The 23,354-nt window shown below is 39.1% G+C and overlaps 1 protein-coding gene across 3 annotated transcripts in view; it reads right to left on the bottom strand.

The window, feature by feature from the left end:
- Positions 1-23,354, bottom strand: part of si:ch211-176g6.2 (ras-associating and dilute domain-containing protein) — a 54,511-nt gene that overhangs the window by 19,267 nt on the left and 11,890 nt on the right. For 2 of the 3 annotated variants that reach the window (XM_038304322.1, XM_038304324.1), the window contains exons 4-10: positions 21,827-22,059; positions 20,506-20,942; positions 7,462-7,758; positions 6,939-7,358; positions 4,250-4,287; positions 3,951-4,165; positions 3,714-3,826 (exon numbers count right to left, since the gene is read on the bottom strand). In XM_038304322.1, coding sequence (XP_038160250.1) covers positions 3,714-3,826; positions 3,951-4,165; positions 4,250-4,287; positions 6,939-7,358; positions 7,462-7,758; positions 20,506-20,942; positions 21,827-22,059 — 1,753 coding nt within the window. The remainder of the gene's footprint in view (positions 1-3,713; positions 3,827-3,950; positions 4,166-4,249; positions 4,288-6,938; positions 7,359-7,461; positions 7,759-20,505; positions 20,943-21,826; positions 22,060-23,354) is intronic. The other variant, XM_038304323.1, reaches the window with a different exon arrangement.

The following is a 23,354-nucleotide window of genomic DNA, read 5'->3' as shown; positions in this document are numbered from 1 at the left end:
TTTGGTACAATATTTGCCTGCCAGTGGCGCCTTTTGTGTTTCAATGGAATATAATTTCCCCTCAGATGGAGAAAATAAGAAAAAGTGACATTTAAAAAGAACAGATGCTGAGAAATGTTAACATTTATATCAAGAAATACAAGAAAAACCAAGCATTCAGTTCTGTCCTGTCCTATTTCTAACTAAGTCAAAATATTTTCAGAGGTATGAAAAATCCCTTTATCATCACAGAAATCTGAAAAAGTGATGAAAGGCAAGATGAGCAGTTGGTAATCTTTTAGCGCTCAGAGCCGGAAGGGACGACAAATAAAACAAAAACTGGACAGAGGCTGCAAAACACAAGAGAATAAATATTTTAAAAAGGCCCAGTCAAAGTCTAGATCAAAATACAAATCAAAAGCTTTAATTAAAATAAAAAGCTTTCATCTAAGAGTGATTAGGACTGCTTATAGATGGTCTCCAGCCAATCTGATTGATACTTGGAAAGTTGGAGACCCTAAAGAGTGCGATGGCTGGACAAGTATTTACTACAGGTATTGGTAGACAATGTTGAAAACAACATATCGTTATTTTCTTAGTTCTATTTTATACAATCTTAGAGATATGTCCTGTTTTGGGGGATTTAGTGTTATTAAAACCCAAGGTTTAATGAAAGTTAATGCTTTTCCAAAGTACTGTAATGTTCCGACTGGATTTTTTTATACATGCATTTTTACTACCCTTACATTTTTAGATTATTGATGGTTTCCCTGACAAATTCACATCTGGAAACCATTCGGTTCATCAGGCAGCCTTCCTGAGAGAAAAAAGTAGCGTGTATGTGTACAAGAGCAGGTAGTTAGATAACCACAACCACTGCGCTCAGCAAATATGTGCTGAGTTAAACTTACAGGATGGCATTTATTAAAGAATTCCTATAGTTTCCTCTCCAAAGACTCAGCATTGTTATCGTCTTCCTGCCTGGGAAACCAACATTATATAGGAGGTTGTAACCTGATGCATCAGGACAGGTTTGTGCTCCAGCTGGCACAACATGTGAGACCTTGGTTTGGCTGCTGCTAACATCATGGCAGACCACTAATGCTGTCTTTGATTTGACTTCACCCTCAGCATGTCATCACCCACCGTTCTACAAGTGCTGATTCTGGAGCCACCCGGACGTCAGAAGACGACTAATTCACCATTGGTCCCAATTGATCAGCCTCTGATTTGTGGTGGTGGAACATTAAGGGAGCCTTTTAGATGTCATTCCGGGAACTTCAATTGGCCGATCTCCTCAACAGTATTTTTTGGCCGGCTTTTTGACCCACGCCTACGCAGCTTCACTGGAAACAAGTCGGAGACTTTCCTGGGTACGCTTCCATGGGTGTGGTGCTGCCTCAGAGCAAAGGCGCACAACTGAATACTGGAGCCTTTGAACAGCCTTTTCTCTTTTTTAGAAAACACTGAGATTAAAGCACCAGAAAAATCATTACTGGATGACAGTGGAGAGCAAAAACGGACGATTGACTTTAGTTTGGGTATTTAGGGAGATATGAATATTCATGATCAGATAGAGTTACTTAAAACAGATATCCCTCCATGAGTGCATATATTTCACTAAGTTTAGCACATCGAGTAGTAAACCTGACCTGGCTGACCTTTGATAAACCAGAAGAAGTATTTCCTACTTTCAATAGCTCTATTTTCTCCTGTAGGTTGGGGTTGACCACAATCTTTGATTTACTGGGCAAATTTATCCTTTTCAACAGAACCACAAAAGCCAGCCCACGCAGTAGAGCTCAGCTTGAAAAGCCTACTTTTTTTTTCGCAGACGGGTAACTTATCCGACTTGTCTCAGTATGGTGAAAATATTTTTGGCGATAGGACCTCTGAGAGAAAAAAGTGTGCCGACTCTTGCAAATTTAGTTCACAATATCCAAAAAACTAGTTACTTCCCAACTCCAGAGCCATTTGTTTAGAAAATTATACCTCATTTTCTTCATTAAATACCAAGGCTATTTAGTTTATTTATGAAGTCAGCTTTAGTTGCAAGACACCAAGATTTTCGCCTGCTTAATGAATCAGCTGAGGCTCAGTTTTACTGCATGCAGGTTATCTTCGTTCAAACTATTCAGTCTCTGTGCAGATTCTTTATTGGATTTATGTCTGAACTTTGAATGGACCACTCTAATGAATCATCACTGAAGCTCTGACCATATGGCGAGGGTCTTTGTCTTGCTGGGGGGGCAGCAGCGTTTGTTAACGTTTCTTATTTGGATGTCATGCAAAGGACTCTCTAATGAAACAAGTGCGACAAATAGTCTGAAACGTTTAGGATCCAAAGAAACATTCTTGCCCTCAGTCCGACTTAAGAAAACATATATAGAGCTGCAAGTGTTATAGGTTTTTAGAGAAAGGAGACAAAAAATTTTATAAATACCTACTTCAGAAAATATAACTACTTATACTTCAGCGATAGTATCTAGGTGTTACTTTATTGTATGTCTTGTACCATGTCCGTTAGTTTTGCTGTTCTTTTTACATCTCTTTGCAGGTATTGAAGCAAATTTAAGCTTTTTTATTGTTATCTCCCTTTTATCTCCTCTTTCTTAAATTTTTTCTCCTTTTTCCCGTTTTTCCTTTCCTGTTCTTCTTACATTGCAGTGTCCATATAATCTGTAATACTCCCTGCGTAATTATAATAAAGCTATTCATATGCATAAATCAAGCAACACACTATGGCGATAGCTGTACTGCTCCACTTGTGAAAGTAAAATCAGTTGGGCTCTTTTTGACATCAAGACAATTATTCTTATTGCCAGACAGGACACTATAAAAGAAAGAAAGAAAAAAAAAGAAAATGTGTTTTCATTTTTAACACACCACATTCTATTTTCTTAGATAAAGAAAAAACTTTTATTGCCAAAATAAAGAAAAAAACAAAGATGGAATCATTTTCTTTTTTGGGACGTTAATGTTTGTTAAAAATGTGCAGGCTGTTAACAGAAAAGAAAAACTGATAAAAAAGAAACATTACTGGTATTATTATGGTTATGGCATTGTACAATTTAAAAGTCAAGATTCAATAATATGTATATGTATGTATATATATATATATATATATAAAACAACAACAACTAATGGTTTCCTTATAATTTTCAGCCAAAGTTATTAAGACCCTGTTCCAAAGTGTCAATTTAAAAAAAAATTGTTTCTACATGTCTGAGAATCCTGTAATACAGTGTGGTTGTTACATCATCATTTCAAACTCAAAGTTCTCCTACTGGGTATCAATCAATTTGAGTTTTCATGTTTTCCCTGTACAATAACCCCAGAAACATTTCCATCAGTACTGAGGAAGATTTCTGTTATAGAGCATGCCTACAGTATGAATGGCATAAATTCTCATCCAGCACTTTATAAACCAGCACAAACAGTGACAAAGCCCTTTGGTACTCTTTCCCTCTAATACTTCACAATGCTCCCAGTGTAGTCACTCAGTCTGCAATAAAGTTGTAAAAGGGACAAATCAAGCACTTTATTCTCTACCCATGTCTGATGAAACTAATGTCTTGAGACACATTTTGATTATGAGTGATAAGTCAGAATGGAGCTTTCAGAGTCTACTTCTTTGACAATAAAATTCCCCAAAATATGCCTCACTCTTCGATACAAAAAGCAAATTTTACAGGCTTGTTGTCTTAACAAAGGATTGTGCTACCAGCTCTTGCCTTAGTGATGTAGTAGACGCACTGCTGGAAGGCCAGCAGGATGACTTCCTCCAGGACAGCCGTCGTCTCCTCGCTGGCTGAATGAACGCAGGACAGGCGAAGCTCCAGCATGGCTGTAAGAGCAAAAGCAAAGTTTTACCTATGTATTCATGGTTTACCTATGTGTTCAACAAATTAACACATAGGTAAATTTCAAAATGGTCGTTCCATTATCACTGAATTTTCAGCAAAACCAACATAAGTTCTCAGCTTCCTTGGTTTCAGCATCTTCACAGCCATCTTCAACCTTTTGTGTCTTCTCTTTACGCATCCTCCACTCCAGAATAAGAGGCAGTTCATGCTGAATAAACTGCAGCAGCTCAAGACTGTTGGCCATCCACACAACAAGGGGGCGTAACCCTGAAATAACCTCATGGGGGCTGCATTCTTCATCTTTGGGACTTGAATCTTTACTGTTAGAGAGAAAAAAAACAACTCAAGTCCGATTTTTAAATAATAAAAAAAAAGAGGTACTGAAGGTGAAAAATGAAACTTACACTTCAGGATAAACAGCAGCTAGCTTTGTTGTGCACTCCTGCAGAAAAGGAAGAAAGTGTTTTTGAAATCATGGCAGGTTTGAACACCGATTTTTTTCATAAAACTAATATGAAAACAGTGTTTTCCAAAGTTATTGGGTCTCAAAATGGAAAACTCTGTCACATCTGTCTCATAAACTGAGAGGCTGAATTAATGAGAGGAGCTGCAGAGATTTACAACTCAGGTAGGAGAAACCTATGGTATTCATCCCTGCATCACCTCTCTGCTTCTGTCTCCTTGAACCCCAGTCGGCCTCAGCAGATGGCCGCTCACACTGAGCCTGGTTCTGCTGGAGGTTTCTTCCTGTAACAACAGGTGTCAAAGGGTTACTTTGACACCTGTTGTTACTAATAAGCAACAAACCTCTTGTATTACACTGCAAAAAATGTATATCTAAATATGTCAATTCTTCTTAAAATAAGATAATTTTTTCTTGAATTGAGGAGGTAAGTGAGACACTTTGCAATTAGAACAGGACAATGTACATTTACAATAAGAAAAACAACAACTGCAGTCTCTTATTTCAAGTGCAAAATATCTAATTATCTTATTTTAAGGGCATAAATGCTCATTCCATTGGCATATCATCTTATTTTCCAAGTCATATTAAGGGTAAATTCACTTATTTTAAGACATTTGTACTCATTTTCTGAACATTTTTGCAGTGTAGGCAAACAGCCACCATAGCGTTTTTACATTCCCCCAGTGCTAGTCACAATGTATGTTATTATGTAGTTATAACTACTGCTACAAAATATACTTTACCTTCATTTGTATTTATTTAGTAACATTAACCATTTACTTTGGCATCTCATTGAAGGGGAAAAACATGCACAAAATGTCTTTTTTATGTACATGTATATCACTTCACTCTTCAAGGGGTTAAAAGGGAATTTTCCTCTCCACTGTCGCTACAAGCATGCTTAGTGTGATGGATTGCCTTCATGTCAATGAGTCGATGCAATCAGGTCAACACATTTGCAGTTTAATTCTTCGCAGACAAATTTTTTGCAGCTGATTTTTTTTTTGCAAAGCAGAAAGGATAATTAATCCAGTCTGGGATTATTTACATTCTTTAATGGTATCAAGGATACAACATTCACTTTATGTGGTTCTGTTTGTAAATATAAACAATTGATCAACTTTTTGAGTTATCACCTAAATAGAGCCATGGTAACAACCTGTTCAAAGGCACTGCTAGCAAAGTCTCCTCCAACACTCAATGCTGGATTACGCTAAAAAGAGTTATATCATGATTACTCACTTCATTCACCTGCCGATCCCGCTTCACTCTCTAATTATCATTGATCTTATCCAACTCAACCATCTGCTATATATTCGGCTCAGCCCAGCTATCTGGGCCAGATCATTGTTTTGTTTCATGTTTGTTTCCTATTTGTTCAGTTTAGTTAAAGGTTCATTTCCCTGTTCCAGCGAAGAGATTATTCACAAGCCAGTGCCTTCAGCCAGTGGTGAGAGTATTTCAGTTCCTAGTGATTCTGATTTTGTGAGTTCCCTCTCTACCACTGGGCCTGTCTGTTCCCGTCTGATCGGTTTGTCTTTGGGCTCCTGCTGGATTCTGTCAGTCTGCATCTGTGCATTTCTGTCTGAGCGCTTAGACACATGGAATTCTGAACCTGCCTTCATGTGGATTCCTGGAACCCTGGATCTGTGTGCTCACTAGCATGCCTGCTCACTAGGGTTGCTGCGCCGGGGCACAGATGGGCGGCTTTGCGCCGCAGATTGTTGGGCAGTCCATCGGCTAGATCCTGCCTTCCTCAGAGAGGATGGAATAACAGTTAATCCAGGTAAGGGACTGGTGGATAATCATCTCCCGTTAGATGATCGTGATCAGTTTACCTGTGTTTCTCCCTCCAGCCTGTGTTTCACCGCCCCTCCTGCAGTCACTATGGTCTGCAGATCAACAGCTCCGCACTACTGTTCATGTTTATTTTAATAAATGTTTTGAATATTTTTATTAACTGTCTCACCTTGAATACTGAGTCCATCTGTCCTGTTTCATGACACCTCCACTTTATTGAAAAAAGACTGGTATATAGTCTGGCAGCATATCGGAGCGACATATCCTGTCCTTTAATGATAGTTTTAATCTCGGAAAATTGGAAATCAAGATTGTTTAACATATTCGATTCATCTTTTTTTTTATTCAGTAACCTAGATGTCCGTTTTGCACTATAAATTGTTATAATATAATGATTTATTAATTTTGTTGAAATTTAGCATACTGTCAAAAAAATATGTTGCCTCTCATGTTACTTAAAGATCCTCGATACAAGAGAAAAACACGTTTTTTTTCTAATCTCCAGACAATCGATAAAATCAATCAACTTTAAATAAATTCATTATTTTATGACTTGCACCCCTAACTGGAAACTTTGATAAAATGACTGTAGAACCAGGATCAGGGTAACATTTACTCATCTTAATGCTATAAATCAGTAGTGACTGCTTCAGGAGGTTCACCTTGAGATGCCTCATATCAACAATGTATAAAATTCCCTGCACATAGGGACTCCCGAGTCAGCCAAAGATTTTACTGTGACAGGATAAGACTGAAGAACAAGCTACAATCGCTGTTTTCTAAAGGTTAGAGCTTGAACTGGTTTAGCATTTTTTACCCCAACTCACCCACATGGCACTCTGGACTTCACTCGCGCTGAGCAGCAGCAGCCTGCGGAGATCTGAAGTGTGAAGATATGCTGATGCATATTGAAGACACAGGCTCAGCAGAAAGGAGACAGTTAGAGGGGGTCCTTCAGTGTCATTGCCGCTGACTTCCATAGCAAAGATCTGCCTGACAATGTGATCCTCATCCTCAACCTTATAGCTCAAAGTCAGGATGTGGCCTCTGGGGGATGTTAGAAATGGAGGGCCTTTCCTTGGAGGCGGCTTGCAGGACCAGCCATGGACGTCCATAAAGTTTGGGGTGCAGTTGATGCAATGGGTTGTTGCTGCGCTGTGGTTGGACAATGATGTAGGAGGACTGAGACAGAGTATCAATGGGGAGGGAGAGAAGGTGGGTTCAGGAGAATTACTGCTTCCTTCCTGCTGGGACCAAAAAACAAACATCATATGAGATAACTTGTGTCAATTTTACTTCTGCAGTAAAATTCAGAACACTGCCTGTATGCATTATCAAAGATCGTCTTACCTTGTGCATTAAAGCTACGGGATCCCTGAAGAGGAAAAGATAATGCTTTCCCAGCCCAATAACATCACCGTTGCTCAGCTGCACTTTATCATCCACAGCTTCGCCGTTCCTCGTGACAACAGCGTCTCTGCAAGCGGAGAGTGTGATGGGGCTGCCAATGCTGTGGCGGTGGAGGAGGCAGTGGTTTGGAAGAATGTCATCAGCAAAGAGGAGGATGTCAACATCTGAGTTAGCTTCACAATCCCTCTGCTGGCCAATAACAATGTGTGGGGTCGCTAGGAGGTAGACGACAAAGTCCTAAAGGGAGAGAGTATTTTTTAGTAACCAAACAACAAAAAAACTACACCTGGAGTCTGAATATTTTCACATAACATCAAGAACAACTTTTGTATGTGGTGTTCTTGTTTTTCTTGATAAGTGAATCATACACTGGTAACCACTTGGACTTAAACCAGACATATTTGGCCAGCTGGGGACAATAAAACAAACTAAAAGCAGGTTTGTGTCAACTGAACGGAATAAAATTCCAGAACATATGTAATTGATGCATGTTTTGTTTGTGAGAGTATTAAAAGAATATTTGTCTGTAGGTAAAAAGAAAAGCCCTTTTGAGAAATGTTAAACATTTTCCTATCATCTATCCCAAATTAGAAAATAAATCAAGTCAATAACGTCTATCATTTTAGAACAATTTAAAACAGCCCTTCTCTGGTGCAGAGATAATGTCTCTCTGCAGTTCCAGTGAACTGCAGCGAGACATTATCCTATTAAGTGGAGTGAAAGGCCTACAAAGTTTACTCCAAAAGCACATCACCGACTCAATCAGGAGGTCTCAGAAAAACCATGAATAACTTAAACTCTGCAGGCCTCATCTCAGCAATGAACTATATGCTATTGTCTTGGGCTGCTTCACTGTTTCAAGGCTTGTATTAATGATGAAATTCCATCATTTGTGACTTTGATTTGATTATGTAGCTGACAATGGTCCAAAGCACACCTATAAGAAGTTATTTCATAAATCTCCCAAAAGTAGTTTTTTAAAGGTAACCTAATCAAAGCTTAAAATCTTTGATGCAAACAAACTAAAACAATTCTGCCAAAAAGAGGAGCCACATTTTTTTAAAAATCAGAAATGGAAAAGACTCTATGCCATTTATCAAAACCTTTTTCGTAATCACAAGCACTTTTTTTTTTCTTTTTTATTATGATTTTTTTTTTTTTTTTTTTTTTACAGTGGGACAGATTGATCTGCATAGCTAAGCTTGAAAATTCATTTTAGGCAACTGGACGTGAAGTTTGTCTAAGTTTGTCTAAACTGAACTTTCCAGGCTTGACCATGACCTGGATGACTGAGAATCTTCACAGAGACCTGAATAGCTGTGTTTCCCCAATATACAGAATGAAATCCATCACTCCATTTTCAGTCATGCTTATTCCAAATTGGGTTGCGAGGGGTGCTGGTTCCTATCTCCAACTGTCTACAGGCGAGAGGCAGGGTACACCCTGGACAGTTTGCCAGTCCATCGCAGGGCAAAACAGAGACAAACAGGACAAACAACCATTCATGCACACACTCACCCCTAAGAGAATTTAGAGAAGCCAATTAACCTAAAAGTAATGTGTTTGGACTGTGGAGTACCTGGAGAGAACCCTTGCATGCTCAGGGAGAACACGCAAACTCCATGCAGAACGACCCCCGGCCAGGAATCGAACCCAGAACCTTCTTGCTGCAAGGCAGCAGTGCTGAGCAGCACCAGAATGAAATCATTATTTTAAAACTCCTTTCGTTTCCCTTGTGTTGTTTGATACTAAAGGTTTTGGGAATGGGAATAAGTAAGAAGTTCAGTGCTGTCCTGCAATTGGTTTTTAACTCGACAAATACCCCTTTACCATAAAACGTGTCTGCAATTAATTTTAATTTCTGCTATCAAAACATGAAAATGTTCCAGTTTCTTCTTTAGAAAGTGGAACATTCGTGTTAAATGTCAGGCTGCCACAGCTTGGCTTAAAGTTTTAAAATTTCCTTGTTTTTGTGCCTAAAGTTATAACTCTCTATTAACACTGGAACATAAATGGCCACAGCGTGGTTGGCCATTTAGACATGTGCATGCTTTAAATTAAGGGATTGTATTGGAATGGGGATTTTTCTCAGTGTGTTTAACGCTGTAATTATTCATAAAACATCCTCAACATTTGTAATTTCAACTTAAGAAAACTACTACATTACTGTTGACACAAGCAATACATAATGTAGATTCACTACTAAAGTCCAATTTAAATAAATACATACATAGATACATACATATGTAGCACCAATTCACAACACATGTCATCTCTACGCACTTCGCAGAGACAAGACACTCAGATTAATTAGGAAAACCAGTTGATTGCATCCAGTCAATGACTTGCAAGAAATGCCCCTCCTGGATGAACTAGAGGCGCTGATTTTTAATTGCTCTTAAGCAATCCCTCACACTGAGCATGCATGCATCAACAGTGGAGAGGAAAACTCCCTTTTAACAGGAAGACACCTCCGGCATCACCAGGCTCAGTTTGAGCAGCCATCTGCCGAGGCCGAGGAGACAGAAGCAGAGATACAAATGGCAACTGCAACTAGTTTAACTGGTGGGCCCATCCGGGCACATATATACATACCAATAAAAATAGTAAATGGCCTGTACTTATATAGCGCTTTTTTTTTTGTTAAGGGACTTGACCAAAGCTCTTTGTACTAAATTCAGTTGTTCACCCATTCACAAACACACACAGATGATGAAAAGCTATATCGTAGCTACAGCTGCCCTGGGGCTCATTGACAGAAGCCAGGCTGCTATACACTGGCGCCACCGGGCCCTCTGACCATCAATAAGCAGTATGCCTCGCCAATGTCGCCCCATTGATAATGTTTTAGATTTGAAAAGATTTTTTTAAATCTGTAATAAGGAAGTACTGGAAAAGATTTTAAAAGTGTGGCTGCAGTTGAGTTAATGATATGGAAAATCGCTTTGCACAATGTAAATGTTTTCATTTGCATACCCTTTATTTAATAAGAAGTAAAGTTTGTTCATTAGAAAATGATCTGCATCTTCATAAAGGCATGTGGAATAAAAAAGGTTTTTCACATGCTGCCTGCTGAAGTGCAAACACAAATCAGTTTGCACCTTCTCTTAAGATCTGCTTGCAGATATGAAGACGTTTGCATCTGGCCACAAAACTTTATAAATACTGTTAATAACAATATTAGTGTTAATATTGTAAGGTTGAAATGTCAATATTACTGTTAGAAAAAAAAAACACTCTTTTTGGATTGTGAAGTACTTTGTCTAACATGGTAGGAAGCAGTGTCAAAATGTCTCTTTCTGTTTCCTGATTTATGTTGAGACTCATTTTTTTGCTGACTTTAGCTGAACTCTTCCCCATTTTTCTCAACAAGGATCCGTTTTTTGTGTTTTTTGAGTTATAAATGGATGTAAATCTTACTCCGATAATATTCTGTTGTTGTGGCAGATTCAAATTGAAAGGACTGACAAGGATTGCCTGAGTGAGACCTCCAGTTTGCTCGGTCAGCTTTGTAATCTAACAAAAAAATTCTGCAAAAAACGCTGACAGACCACAATACGAGAAGAGACAAGAGGATAATAATGTTGGAGTCAATACTGGGAAACTTTCCTTTGTATTTTATAGTTCTAAGTACCATCCTGCAGGGGTCGCCTGTTGATTACATACACCTGTTCTTCATTAAGCCTCTGCTTATTTTGACTCTGCAGTGTTAACCCAAATGGTGACATCAAGCCCACCAGACTCCTTGCTTGCATCTGTGTTTCCAGAGATCCTATTCTTTATTCATTTTCTCCCCTTGTTCCTTTTAGGTTTTTTTTTTTGGTTATTTCTCCCACTCCAGAACAGGCCTCCCTCCAACTGCAACAATCTACCAATGCTTGGCCTAAATATGGTGATTTAACTGGCTGGCTGCTGATGACTCCTTCACTGGCATCTCTGTATGAACCTGATCCTGTCTCCACCATATTATCTTTCCAGTGTTTCTGCCGCTCCTGTTTCCTGACAACTGTCACTTCATTCTTATTTGTAATTAAATCTCTTAAAATTACTCTGCTTCCTGAGATCGTTCTGAATGTGGGTCCGACAACTACATAAAACCATGAAAAAGTCTTATGTCATTTGCTTAACTTTAACCTTTTTTCAGAGCAATGAAATTAAATCTCTGCATTCCACCCATCTTTTTGGTGAGCAGTGGGCTGCCATTGTGCGCAGCAGTGTGGGGCTAAGGGTTTTTGCTCAGGGACCCAGGGTGGAAGTCTATAGGAGTGTGCAATGCCCTAACCACTATGCTGCCACATCAACAGTATGCCATTAACCGTATATTTGGTAAAAAAATCATCAGAAACCGCTACAGTTAATGGAGCTAAACAGCTGTTTTTTCTGTAATCAACATTTGTATAATAGATCAGATTAAAATGACTTTGCTGCTGCCAACAAGTTGTCTTGTCTTGATTTCTGTTTTCAAATGACTTTGATAAATGGGTTATTCTAAAAAAACTTTAACTGTTCTGTTTGTGAGTCATTTTTTCCGCAGTGGCAGTATCAATATGGAAGAAAAACATTGGAATCTGCCTTGTTTTGTTCACCGAATTTTAAACACAGACTTTTTTAGGACAAAATTTTAAACCCTGAATTTTGATCTGGTGAAAATTCCCCTGCAAAAAAATTGGACTGTAACAAATTGGACAGCAAATGTGTTGACCTTTTGGTGAACTGAAGCCAAAGCAATCTACATTAGATAAAGTCAAGCAGCTTCTGGCCAATGAAATTAACTCATTTGGTCAGAAAAATATAGTTTGACGCCTGCTGCTTCTTCCGGATTAAACCAAGAGCCTTGGCAAATAGGGGTGCCGCACTAGCTGTGATCGGCTCAGTTATTTCACCCAGTTATTAGTAGCTACCTGACGTTTTGTAATCATATCTTTTTAACAAGAAAAACTCCTCATTCAGCCCAACTGCTGTGTCATGTGATGAAATGAGCTAATTTCATTGGCTATGAGTATGGATTGCTTAGGCTTGAGTTCACCAGAAGGTCAACACATTTGCAGTATAATTTTTTGCAGGGAAATCTTCACCAGATAGTAATTATTTGTAAAGAATTCAATGTTTAAGAAAATTAGGTGTTTAAAATTCGGTACTAAAAAGATACAGCGTTTAAAATAAAGTGTACAAATAAGGCAGATTCCAATAAGACTGTTTTTGTTCCATAGCATCAATAATATAATCTACAGAGTTAAGACAAGCTATTTAAATGTTATCAAGTACAATCTTACCATAATGTCACTAATTGTTTTAAGTTGCTATTTCCCAGGCTCCAAGTGAAGCGACACAAACAGAGGCTAAAGATTTTGACTTGGACCCGATATCTGAGACGAGCCTAATATTTAATCTCTATCATGTTACCAGAAGTGAAAACCCGACTTGCCCTCAGTTCTGATCATTTTGAGAACAAATTATTCTGATGAAAAGGGATTATTTGCCCTGTAAGCTGGGGACTGGACTGTGGTCTATTGGCTCATAATTGTGAGTTTAAGTTGCAGCCTCAGTCTAATATCCAGATGTCAAATTGTGTTAAATGACTTGAGAGCAAATTAACAGTCCCCAAAATCTTTTATACTGGAGAAAAAATACAGTTGAAATCATATTAAATGCATTTCTGCTATGAAATACTGAGAAATATTAAACTCAACTTGCATGAGGGTATATGGTAAACAAATTTTCCATGTCTTCTTGCCACAAATGTTAATCTTTCAGTGATATGGTTTAATTAATTAACAAAGTTGTAATATCCTCCACTACCTTTGTGACGTCACCTAGTGTGACCAGATGTCCGGATTTGTAAATTAAAACTGGAGTTAAAGTCAAATGAACAGGCGCTTTTTCCTGAATGAAAAGAAAGCAGAACAGGTGGTTGAAACTGTGGTACAGAAAAGAAGATACAGGCACACCAAAGGTGGCAGAGCATTTTATAGCTCTGTAAGGCAGAAAAAGGGGACAAAGACTTTTTTGTGAATTTGCCAAAGATTCTTTTCAATATATAAGGGGAGCGCGATGTAGAACAACACTGAAAGTGAGTGAAAAATGAAACACACAGCTGAAAAAGCTCTTATGTCCCTTGCCATTTAATAATTGGCAGGCCTTTGCAAATACTAAATTTAGTCACACAGTAAAGTAGGTGCGCACTTTTAATCAGAAAAAGGAGCACTTTTAGAGGTTTGGCCTAGAAACCTTCTTTCTCTTGTTCCTTCATGGAAAGTGCCTGTCAGTGTCTGTATTAATTAGGGTTGGGAATTGAAAAGATTTTCACGATTCCGATTCCCTTTTCGATTCTATGAAACGATTCGATTCTTTATCGATTATTTTTTCGATTCCAATTTGGGGGGAAAAGGAGAACAAACAGTTTGATTATCAGAGTCAACTTTGTTTACTTAACTATTGCACAATCTTACAAACTCAACAAGATCAAGATGTCCACAGGAAATGTGAAACTGGAGTAACATCTGTGTTTAAATGAAAAATGAATACAAGAACAAACTTAATAACCAACAATGTCTAATAACAAATGATGGGATAATAACCTATTTTAAATAACAAAAAATACTAATTATAAAACAGTAGTAGGGAAAATTAACAGTTCTTTGCAGAAAGATGAGCATATCTGCTTTTTCTGGAAGGATACGGGATCTTTCAGGGCTTATGGTGTCTCCAGCCGTGGAGAACACCCTCTCAGATGGGGTGGAGGAAGCCTGCACACAGAGGTAGTTTTCAGCATAGATATCCATAATAAAGGCTAGATGTCTTACGGCGGAGTCTCAAACGTCATCACCGGGCGGCCATCTTACCACAGGCAGGCTTTCTGTTGTGCTCTGTGGTACTTAATGTAAGGTGAGTGATCAGCACGGACACAAATACTCTTATCTCATTGAATTCTTGACGGATTTACAAACAGTTTGGTTTCTTACAAACGTTATGAACGTGGCTATAATTCTTGATGCTTGAACATGTCGAAATTGCAGATTTTCTTGTCGAAAAATGACTTGATCGTGCAGCATAGTTGTGCATCACGGTTACTTGCGCAAGTTATCAATAACGATTGTATGACAATTAATCTTTAGTGTAAATTACAATCTTTGTGGATGTGGTTGTAGCTATTAGTTGGCTAATAACAATAATCTGAGTGTTGTTGTATTTTCATTATTAGCCTAACGTTAGCTGGCTAATAACAAGAAGCTGCGAAGTGAGACCTAAAGTTAGTAAGTTAGCAGCTAACGTTACAGGTTAGCTAGCTGCTAACGTTAACCAGCAACTTTGCATCAGTGGAAGAGGCAGAATTTATACATGATTAATGCATGATTTCCAATCGATTTGGTTTGTCAAAACATCTTACATTATGTTACAGGAATTTGCTGGGTCTATTAATAGGAAGATGCCAGACTTTTGTGCAGCCTACGGATGCTCCAATCGCCGTAGTGTCAAAACGAGTGCCAGTGGGATCACCTTTCACATGTAAGATATGAAATTATGATTGGTTTTTGGGATAATCGTTAGTTAATTAGTGGATGTATGTACAATACAGGCTCTGGTATACAGGAACAGCGGGGTATGACTTAATAGTATTACAAGATTGCCAATAGTCAAAACCTGAGGGAAATCAATATCCCAATGGCCCAAAAAGATAAATGTTCCCTTAATTTCCCCATGGTTATTATAAATTATTTTAATAATACAACTCTTATTTCAGGATTTGTTGTGCGACGGGCTCTGAAAAAGCTGTCCTGTGATGTCTGCCGTGCCAGCTTGGTAACAGATGCTGCATCTGCCATCAAGGACCAGAACTACCACCTGCTGAAGTTAAAAAACAATGGAGGTCTGGTGATTCCATCAGAAGGCACAGTGATGGTAGTCAGGGCAGCAGAGTGGGTTCTTCGTCAGACCTCATGTACCAGACGATCACAGCCCATCAAACTGCTAGAGGTCGTGTACATTGTACGGAAGAGGATAGGGTCAGAGGATGTGTTTGTGCTTGGAGAGCACATCGGAGAAACGCAGTATGGCATAGACAGCCACCACCATACGCTGTTAACATTGGTTGTGTCCTTGTTTTTTAAGTTAAGGCTGCACCACATTGCCAAAATAACCAACCTTGGCTTACAGAGCAACAACATGCGACAGAAACACAATAAAACTGTCCTTTTCAAAGGGCATTAACCAAGCTATGTTTTTTGGGTAATTTTTTCATCTCTGTCTTCCATGTGTATACCATCACAGTAGTGTAGGTGGGGATTTCAACATGCTACATCTATATATACTTGTGAAGGGGACTATTGTACCAATTTTAATAGCAAATAAATTTCACTTTTATAATGGTTTAAAAATAGGAACTTTTGTGTAATTACTGATATATAATCCGAATAGTCTACATGAAACTTCACAGTGCAACCTTTAATTTGAAACCTGGATTATGCTTCTACACCAAGAGGTTGCCACACAATAAGCCTTTTTTGTCAGTATTTCAAATTTATTATAACAGTAATATTTATATTATAAAAGTATTTATGTAAATATAAATAAATTAGGACTGTGAAATAATTAATCACACTCAAATAAAAGTGTTTATATATATATATATGTATTATAATATATATATATATATATTTTATATACAATATATATATATATTATTTATATTATATATATATATATTGTATATATATATATATATATATATATATATTATATATATATATATATATACACAATATATATATATATATTATATATATATATATATATATATATATATATATATATATATATATATATATATATATATATATATATACACTATATTGCCAAAAGTATTTGCTCACCCATCCAAATTATTGGAATCAGGTGTTCCAATCACTTCCATGGCCACAGGTGTATAAATTCAAGCACCTAGGCATGCAGACTGTTTTTACAAACATTTGTGAAAGAATGGGTCGCTCTCAGGAGCTCAGTGAATTCCAGCGTGGAACTGTGATAGGATGCCACCTCTGCAACAAATCCAGTCGTGAAATTTCCTCGCTCCTAAATATTCCACAGTCAACTGTCAGCTGTATTATAAGAAAATGGAAGTGTTTGGGAACGACAGCAACTCAGCCACGAAGTGGTAGGCCACGTAAACTGACGGAGCGGGGTCAGCGGATGCTGACGCGCATAGTGCGAAGAGGTCGCCAACTTTCTGCAGAGTCAATCACTACAGACCTCCAAACTTCATGTGGCCTTCAGATTAGCTCAAGAACAGTGCGCAGAGAGCTTCATGGAATGGGTTTCCATGGTCGAGCAGCTGCATCCAAGCCATACATCACCAAGTGCAATGCAAAGCGTCGGATGCGGTGGTGTAAAGCACGCCGCCACTGGACTCTAGAGCAGTGGAGACGCGTTCTCTGGAGTGACGAATCGCGCTTCTCCATCTGGCAATCTGATGGACGGGTCTGGGTTTGGCGGTTGCCAGGAGAACGGTACTTGTCTGACTGCATTGTGCCAAGTGTAAAGTTTGGTGGAGGGGGGATTATGGTGTGGGGTTGTTTTTCAGGAGCTGGGCTTGGCCCCTTAGTTCCAGTGAAACAAACTCTGAATGCTTCAGCATACCAAGACATTTTGGACAATTCCATGCTCCCAACTTTGTGGGAACAGTTTGGAGCTGGCCCCTTCCTCTTCCAACATGACTGTGCACCAGTGCACAAAGCAAGGTCCATAAAGACATGGATGACAGAGTCTGGTGTGGATGAACTTGACTGGCCTGCACAGAGTCCTGACCTCAACCCGATAGAACACCTTTGGGATGAATTAGAGCGGAGACTGAGAGCCAGGCCTTCTCGTCCAACATCAGTGTGCAACCTCACAAATGCGCTTCTGGAAGAATGGTCAAAAATTCCCATAAACACACTCCTAAACCTTGTGGACAGCCTTCCCAGAAGAGTTGAAGCTGTTCTAGCTGCAAAGGGTGGACCGACGTCATATTGAACCCTATGGATTAGGAACGGGATGTCACTTAAGCTCATATGTGAGTCAAGGCAGGTGAGCAAATACTTTTGGCAATATAGTGTATATATTGTATATATATATTATATATATACAATATATATATATATATATCTATATATATATATGTATATATATATTATATATACAATATATATATATATATATTATATATATATTGTATATATACATTATATATACAATATATATATAAATATATATTTCTGGGACCATATATATATGGTTGCCATTCTGTACACTGAGTTTTAATAGCATATATTGATTTAACATAAATACCTTGTGCATGTGTATATTTATTGCACCTGTATGTTCTATTCAGTGTTCTTTTCATATGAAATTCCATGGTTATAATTATTCCTAAGTCCGCAGTATCACAACTACATGTCTGACTTTTGTTTAACAAACCAAACAGTTTGAGAATAGTTAGACAATTGAGGAAGTTATGGTTATTTCAGTACATGCGCCATTGAAACACAATGCTACGAATGAGCGAGCTGCCTGTGGTAAGATGGCCGCCACGTGCGGACGTCGACCCCCATTGGCCAGCAGTGCGGACGAGACATCTAGCCTTTATTATGGATATCTATGGTTTTCAGCCAGTCCAGATAGCAAGGGCAGCGTATCTTGCTTGTTCCACCACCACAGTGTGGCGCTATCCCTGCAGGGGATGGAGGGCAAGCTTTTATAGAGCTGGATTTCCTGATCTACCCTCTGGGCTAAGGAAAGACGGGGCTTTGATTCACAAAGTGACCGCAGCTCGTTGTCTTCCTCCTCGAATAGTTCTTCCAACTTGCGTAACTTGCGTAGGTTGCGTAACTTACGTAAAAAACGTGACGTAAGTCGTGCTCCCCAGAGCCGGCGCTCTAGGCTCTGGTGCTGCGGGAATCGAAAAAAGAATCATTCAGCGAGCTGCCAAACCATGCCATGGAATCGGAAAATACGGAACCGGTTCTTAACAGGAACCGGTTTTCGATTCCCATCCCTAGTATTAATGCATTTTTTCCACTACATCCATCCCTATCACAAATCAAGGAGAAAAAACGTATTAATCAAACACCTTTGCTGCCTTAGTGGTTCTCACAGCACATATCAGAGAAACATATTCGCCTCCTCTTCTCCCAGCTTTGACCTTGAGATAAATGTAGAAAATTAGGGAAACGTCAATTGGCAGGGGGTGTGAAATTAATCTTTGCTTCTGGTCTTACAGGAGAGAAAGGAAGGGAGGGGGGTCCCAACTGAATGTTTGGTGAGACTTATTGTTGGCCTGGACACGGCCGTAAAGTAGGGGGCTAATGGCCCCCTGTGCCCCCCTCAGTCCACTGCCAGTGGCTTTATTATTTTGCAATACTGAGTTTCTAAACATTGGTTCTTCCTCTCTCTACAACTTAACAAAGCTTACATGAAACAAAGTTAGTTTCTATTAAAGTGTTATGACCCTAATAATATCTGCTATGGTGTCTCCATCTCATAGAAATCTGGACATGTTGGTCCTGAACACTAAAGACTGCAGCCAGTCTGAAAGGGACCATACCTAAGGACAATTTTAGAGAAGCCTATTAACCTAACAGTTATGTTTTTGGAGAGGAAGCCAGAGTACCCAGAGAGAACCCAAGCATGCTCAGGGAGAACATGCGAACTCCATGCGGAAAGACCCCAGGCTGGGAACCTGGAACCTTCTTGCTGCAAGGTAGCAGTGCTACCCACTGCTCCACTGAGCAGCCCTTATAACCGATCCATTCTTAAAAGGAAATGTGATCAATGGTTAATGCAGCTTATTAACTTTAAACCAAACCCATCTTTGCACAGAAAGTTATATCCGAAAAATAAAATCTGGAGGAGTTACACCAGTAGGGCTCTTCCTGCTGGAAATTTGCCTAAAACCAAACATCTAAAGGGTTTTCAGTCCGAGTAACTACTTGACATTTATGTAGAATAATTTATGAAACAAAAATATAAAAGACATTAAAGTGGAAGTTATATTTAATTACTAAGTACTTTGGAAAATAACTATTTTATGTTATGTTGTATTGATATCACACAGGAAGATCCCTGGTATGGCATCATCTCCCATCCGCATTTCCTGTTTAAATGATAAGGCTTACAAACAAAGTGATGGTGGACAAGGTTTTTGAAACTGAAATTGTCTTAAGAGTAGATTCATGAGGGCACTATACAGAAGAATAAAACAAATAGGGATCAGGGCCATTTCTACAGGGGCACAGGCCCCTGTTGGCCCCTGTCTAGAACCACCCATGCTCCTGGCTCCTTTACAGATGTGGAATTGCACTGAATTACAGCAGCTAAAGGTAAGAATAAAACTGGAGTTGAGGTTCATATGTTTTATCCACCATTCGTGCAGCAGTCTTCTTTATCTGGGGAAAACTGATTTACTTAGCTGGCTTTGAGCAAATACCAGGTGGATGAGGGTGAAAAAAAATGTTTTTGAAGAAAAAAAAAAAAACCCTATTGAACCAAACTAGGTGACATTTTCTGAAACCAAATCTAAATGTGAATAGTTGGGTGAACTGACCACTGTTCCAAATGTAGACGTACATCGAGTTAGGCAATGAGGAAGAGAGGGCAGATCAGGAAATGGCTTCAAAAGGAGAATATTCTAGAAAACAACAAACTGGTGCAGCAATGCCGCCATTTGGCATGATGTTTACCCTTTCAGTGATCTGGGTACCAACCAATACAGACTGAACCAGAGTGAGTGTCAGTCCATCTGATTTTACCATTAACCTTAGGCATAGAACGACCTGCTTGGCCTTTTTTTTTCTTTTGCTATTTTTTAACATGCTCTCGAATTTACTTTTAATTTCTGGTGTTTTTATTCACTCGCTTCTTACCAGACAAACCACCCGCTGCTGGACTGATTAGTACCAGTCAGGCTAACCTTTCCCTTCCTTCATTGCTGAGCTGGGATTGGACTCGTACCTGTGTGAGGCTGCAGCCCCGCAGCAGCAGCAGGTATGGGCAGTCATGAGGAGGGTGAATGGAGTACTGTGTGGTGTTATCGTCGCTGCTCTCCGTCTCCTCCCTCTCCGACTCTTCTCCTTCCCGCTCGCCCCTTGGCCTGGACAGACAGAGGGTCTCTGTGTTGGACCCCGACCCACCGCCCCCCTCGGAGGGAGCCGCCACACTGTGAATGCTGATCTGTTGGGGGCTTGTTTTGAGAGACTCGTGGCTTTGAGCTGAAGAGTAACTCTCGCAAAGTTCCTTGCTACGTGCATCACCTTCAGCCTCACCATCCAGCAGATCCATCTCACTTTTGCTCCTCCAGAGCTTCTGACTCTGACCCATAGTCCTCTTTAAAAGGGTGGAGGTCACTCTGGATCTGCTCTTCTGCAGCTTTCGGGCCTGGGCATTGATACCTATACGGGGGCATAAGTGGACAAATTAGACTGCCGGCAAAAGTGTTAAAACAATGAGCAAAATGAGTTGCATTAAAAGCCCATCAGGCAAAGAGGTGAAAGAATGTGATGACAGAGCAACGCCTGTGTTTTCCTGAAGCAAGGTGCGGCGTGTGAGCGTGCCACACGAGGGCTTTTCCTGCCAGAGTCAACAAGAAGAAGCCCCACTCAGGAAGCAGACCTCAGTGGAAACAGAGACAGCGCTAATGGAAAAAAAAAAAAAAAACAGACAAAAAACACTCAACTCTGCGGCAGGGAGCCACAGGCTGACACTGATGGAACGTTATCAAATGCTACGCCATTCATAAAAGCAAAACACATAACAGGACGCACACTTTAACGTGACCACGGCTGTGTAAACCACAGCTGCATTAGTAAAGATCTTAGTTAAATATTACCAAAAAATAAAAAAGAACCCACCCAGCACCTTTATGGTGCCATCTGTGGAAGGTTCTCATCATGCTTCATGCTTATCTGTGGATTCAGTGTTTTGCAACATAAAGGTTTTATTAGTGTTTTACACTAACAATAAAGAATTATAGAGAGGGTGTGTCACCGAAAAAGGGGCAGTTAAAAAGCTGTCTGTCTGGAAAATGCATTAGGCTGTAACATTTAAAGATTTACTGCCAGAAAGAATAAAATCCTGTCATGTCACAGAAATTGAAAAGAAAGAAAAATAGTCTGAGGTTTGGCTGATATTCTCAGGAGAAGCCACATATTTTACTGTGAGAACTGACTTTAGCTTTATTTATAAAAACGTGTATTCAGAGCCAACTTGACTGGTAGAAACACTGAATTAAGATGCAGTGAAATAATGAAGTAATAACCCTTAAAGCAAAAATTACCAGCAGTGATGGTGTCCTTCTCTTGGGACGTCTTCTTTTCTATCGAGCTCTTCCTCTGAATTTCGAAACGTCGCGCCAAACCCTCTCTGGGTTTCCATAGTGACTGTAGGAGAAGAGGTTTCTCGTGGTCGCCCACCACTCTGAACCCTTCTGTCCTCCACTGATGGTTGTCAATGGAGCCGATGGTGTCACAGAGCACAAAGGACTCAGACTCCTCTTTCTTCAGACCATACCTGGGTTAAAGAAGTACAAAAGTTTGTAAAACATCACATTCCCCAAAGAGCTTGGAGATAGAAGAGGTAATAAGAAATAACAAAAACACATGCAAAAGCAATTTTGAGCTGTTTCTGCTTCATGTTTCTGCTTATCTGTTTACTACAGTGAGTTGAATTCATGTTAATTTGTATTTAAAGACACTTTAATTAGTGGAAAAAACTGCAGGGGGAAATATAAAAATAAAGTCTAATCAACCAAGACTTTTGCGACCCCCATGCAGGACCTCCGTGGACCCCTAGGGGCTGCGGACCACTTTTTGAAGACCTCCGTTTTAGATCATAAAACCAATTTCTATGGTCAGACCTGGGAGAACCCTCTAATAAATAAAAAAAGGCAGTTTCTAAACATTTTATGTATTAAGAAAAATAATGTTGTTTCACAGCCTTTTACAAGCACAGATAGATAATTAGAATATCATGCTCCTACTGGTACAACACAATAACTGGACCTTACATGGGTGGCATAGAGAGTTAAAATCCATAATGATGGCACATCAGAAAGCTGTGTCATCATCAGCAGCATCACTATCTACTTCTCTGTGCAATGATTTACAGACCTCACACTGCAAAATCTGTTCTAAGAATAGCTGAAAACTTGCCCCTAACTGGAGCAAGTAAATAAGATGACCTACCAATAGAGTGAGTATTTACTATCAAAATAAGACTATTACAAATATGCAATTTACATTAAAAAAAACTGAATAATTTTCTTCTTGTTTTAAATGTATGAAGTGCTGCTGTGTTGTGATGATAGAAAGCATGACCCATCTCCTGGCTCCATGTATCTCCTCTCACCACTTTTCTGTCTGCATATTTTCAAAATAAAGGCCAGAGCCTAAAATTTGTAAATCATTTTATTTCATTTGAAAATGTTCTAACTTGCCAGCTTGAAACAATGTAGCTGCTTCAACCTTTGACTTTGCAAAAGGATTGTTCATTTATTACCCTTTAAAAGCTTTAATCCTGCTGCCATTAATCATCCTGTTCTGGTTCTGAATGAAACCTAAGACTGACAGACAGAGGCTGCCTCAGAGTTTGGAACATCACTGACTGTGTTTCACACAAGTCTGTGGTTTGGAGTAAACCTTACAGAATTACTGACTCAAATCCACTTCACACACAGTATCTACACTGTTCTTTAACTATTTTAAACAGCAGAATAGCTTTGGTCTGACATTTTTTTTTTACATATATTTGAACCTGATGACTTTTTCATCAACATTAGAGCTACACAATATGCAGGAATGTTCTAT

This window comes from Cyprinodon tularosa, unplaced genomic scaffold, assembly GCF_016077235.1.
Source record: "Cyprinodon tularosa strain WSP-4 unplaced genomic scaffold, ASM1607723v1 ctg531, whole genome shotgun sequence".
In the NCBI taxonomy this organism is placed as follows: Eukaryota; Metazoa; Chordata; class Actinopteri; order Cyprinodontiformes; family Cyprinodontidae; genus Cyprinodon; species Cyprinodon tularosa.
The sequence above is the reverse complement of the archived record's forward strand: the minus strand, read 5'-3'. Positions and strand labels throughout refer to the sequence as shown.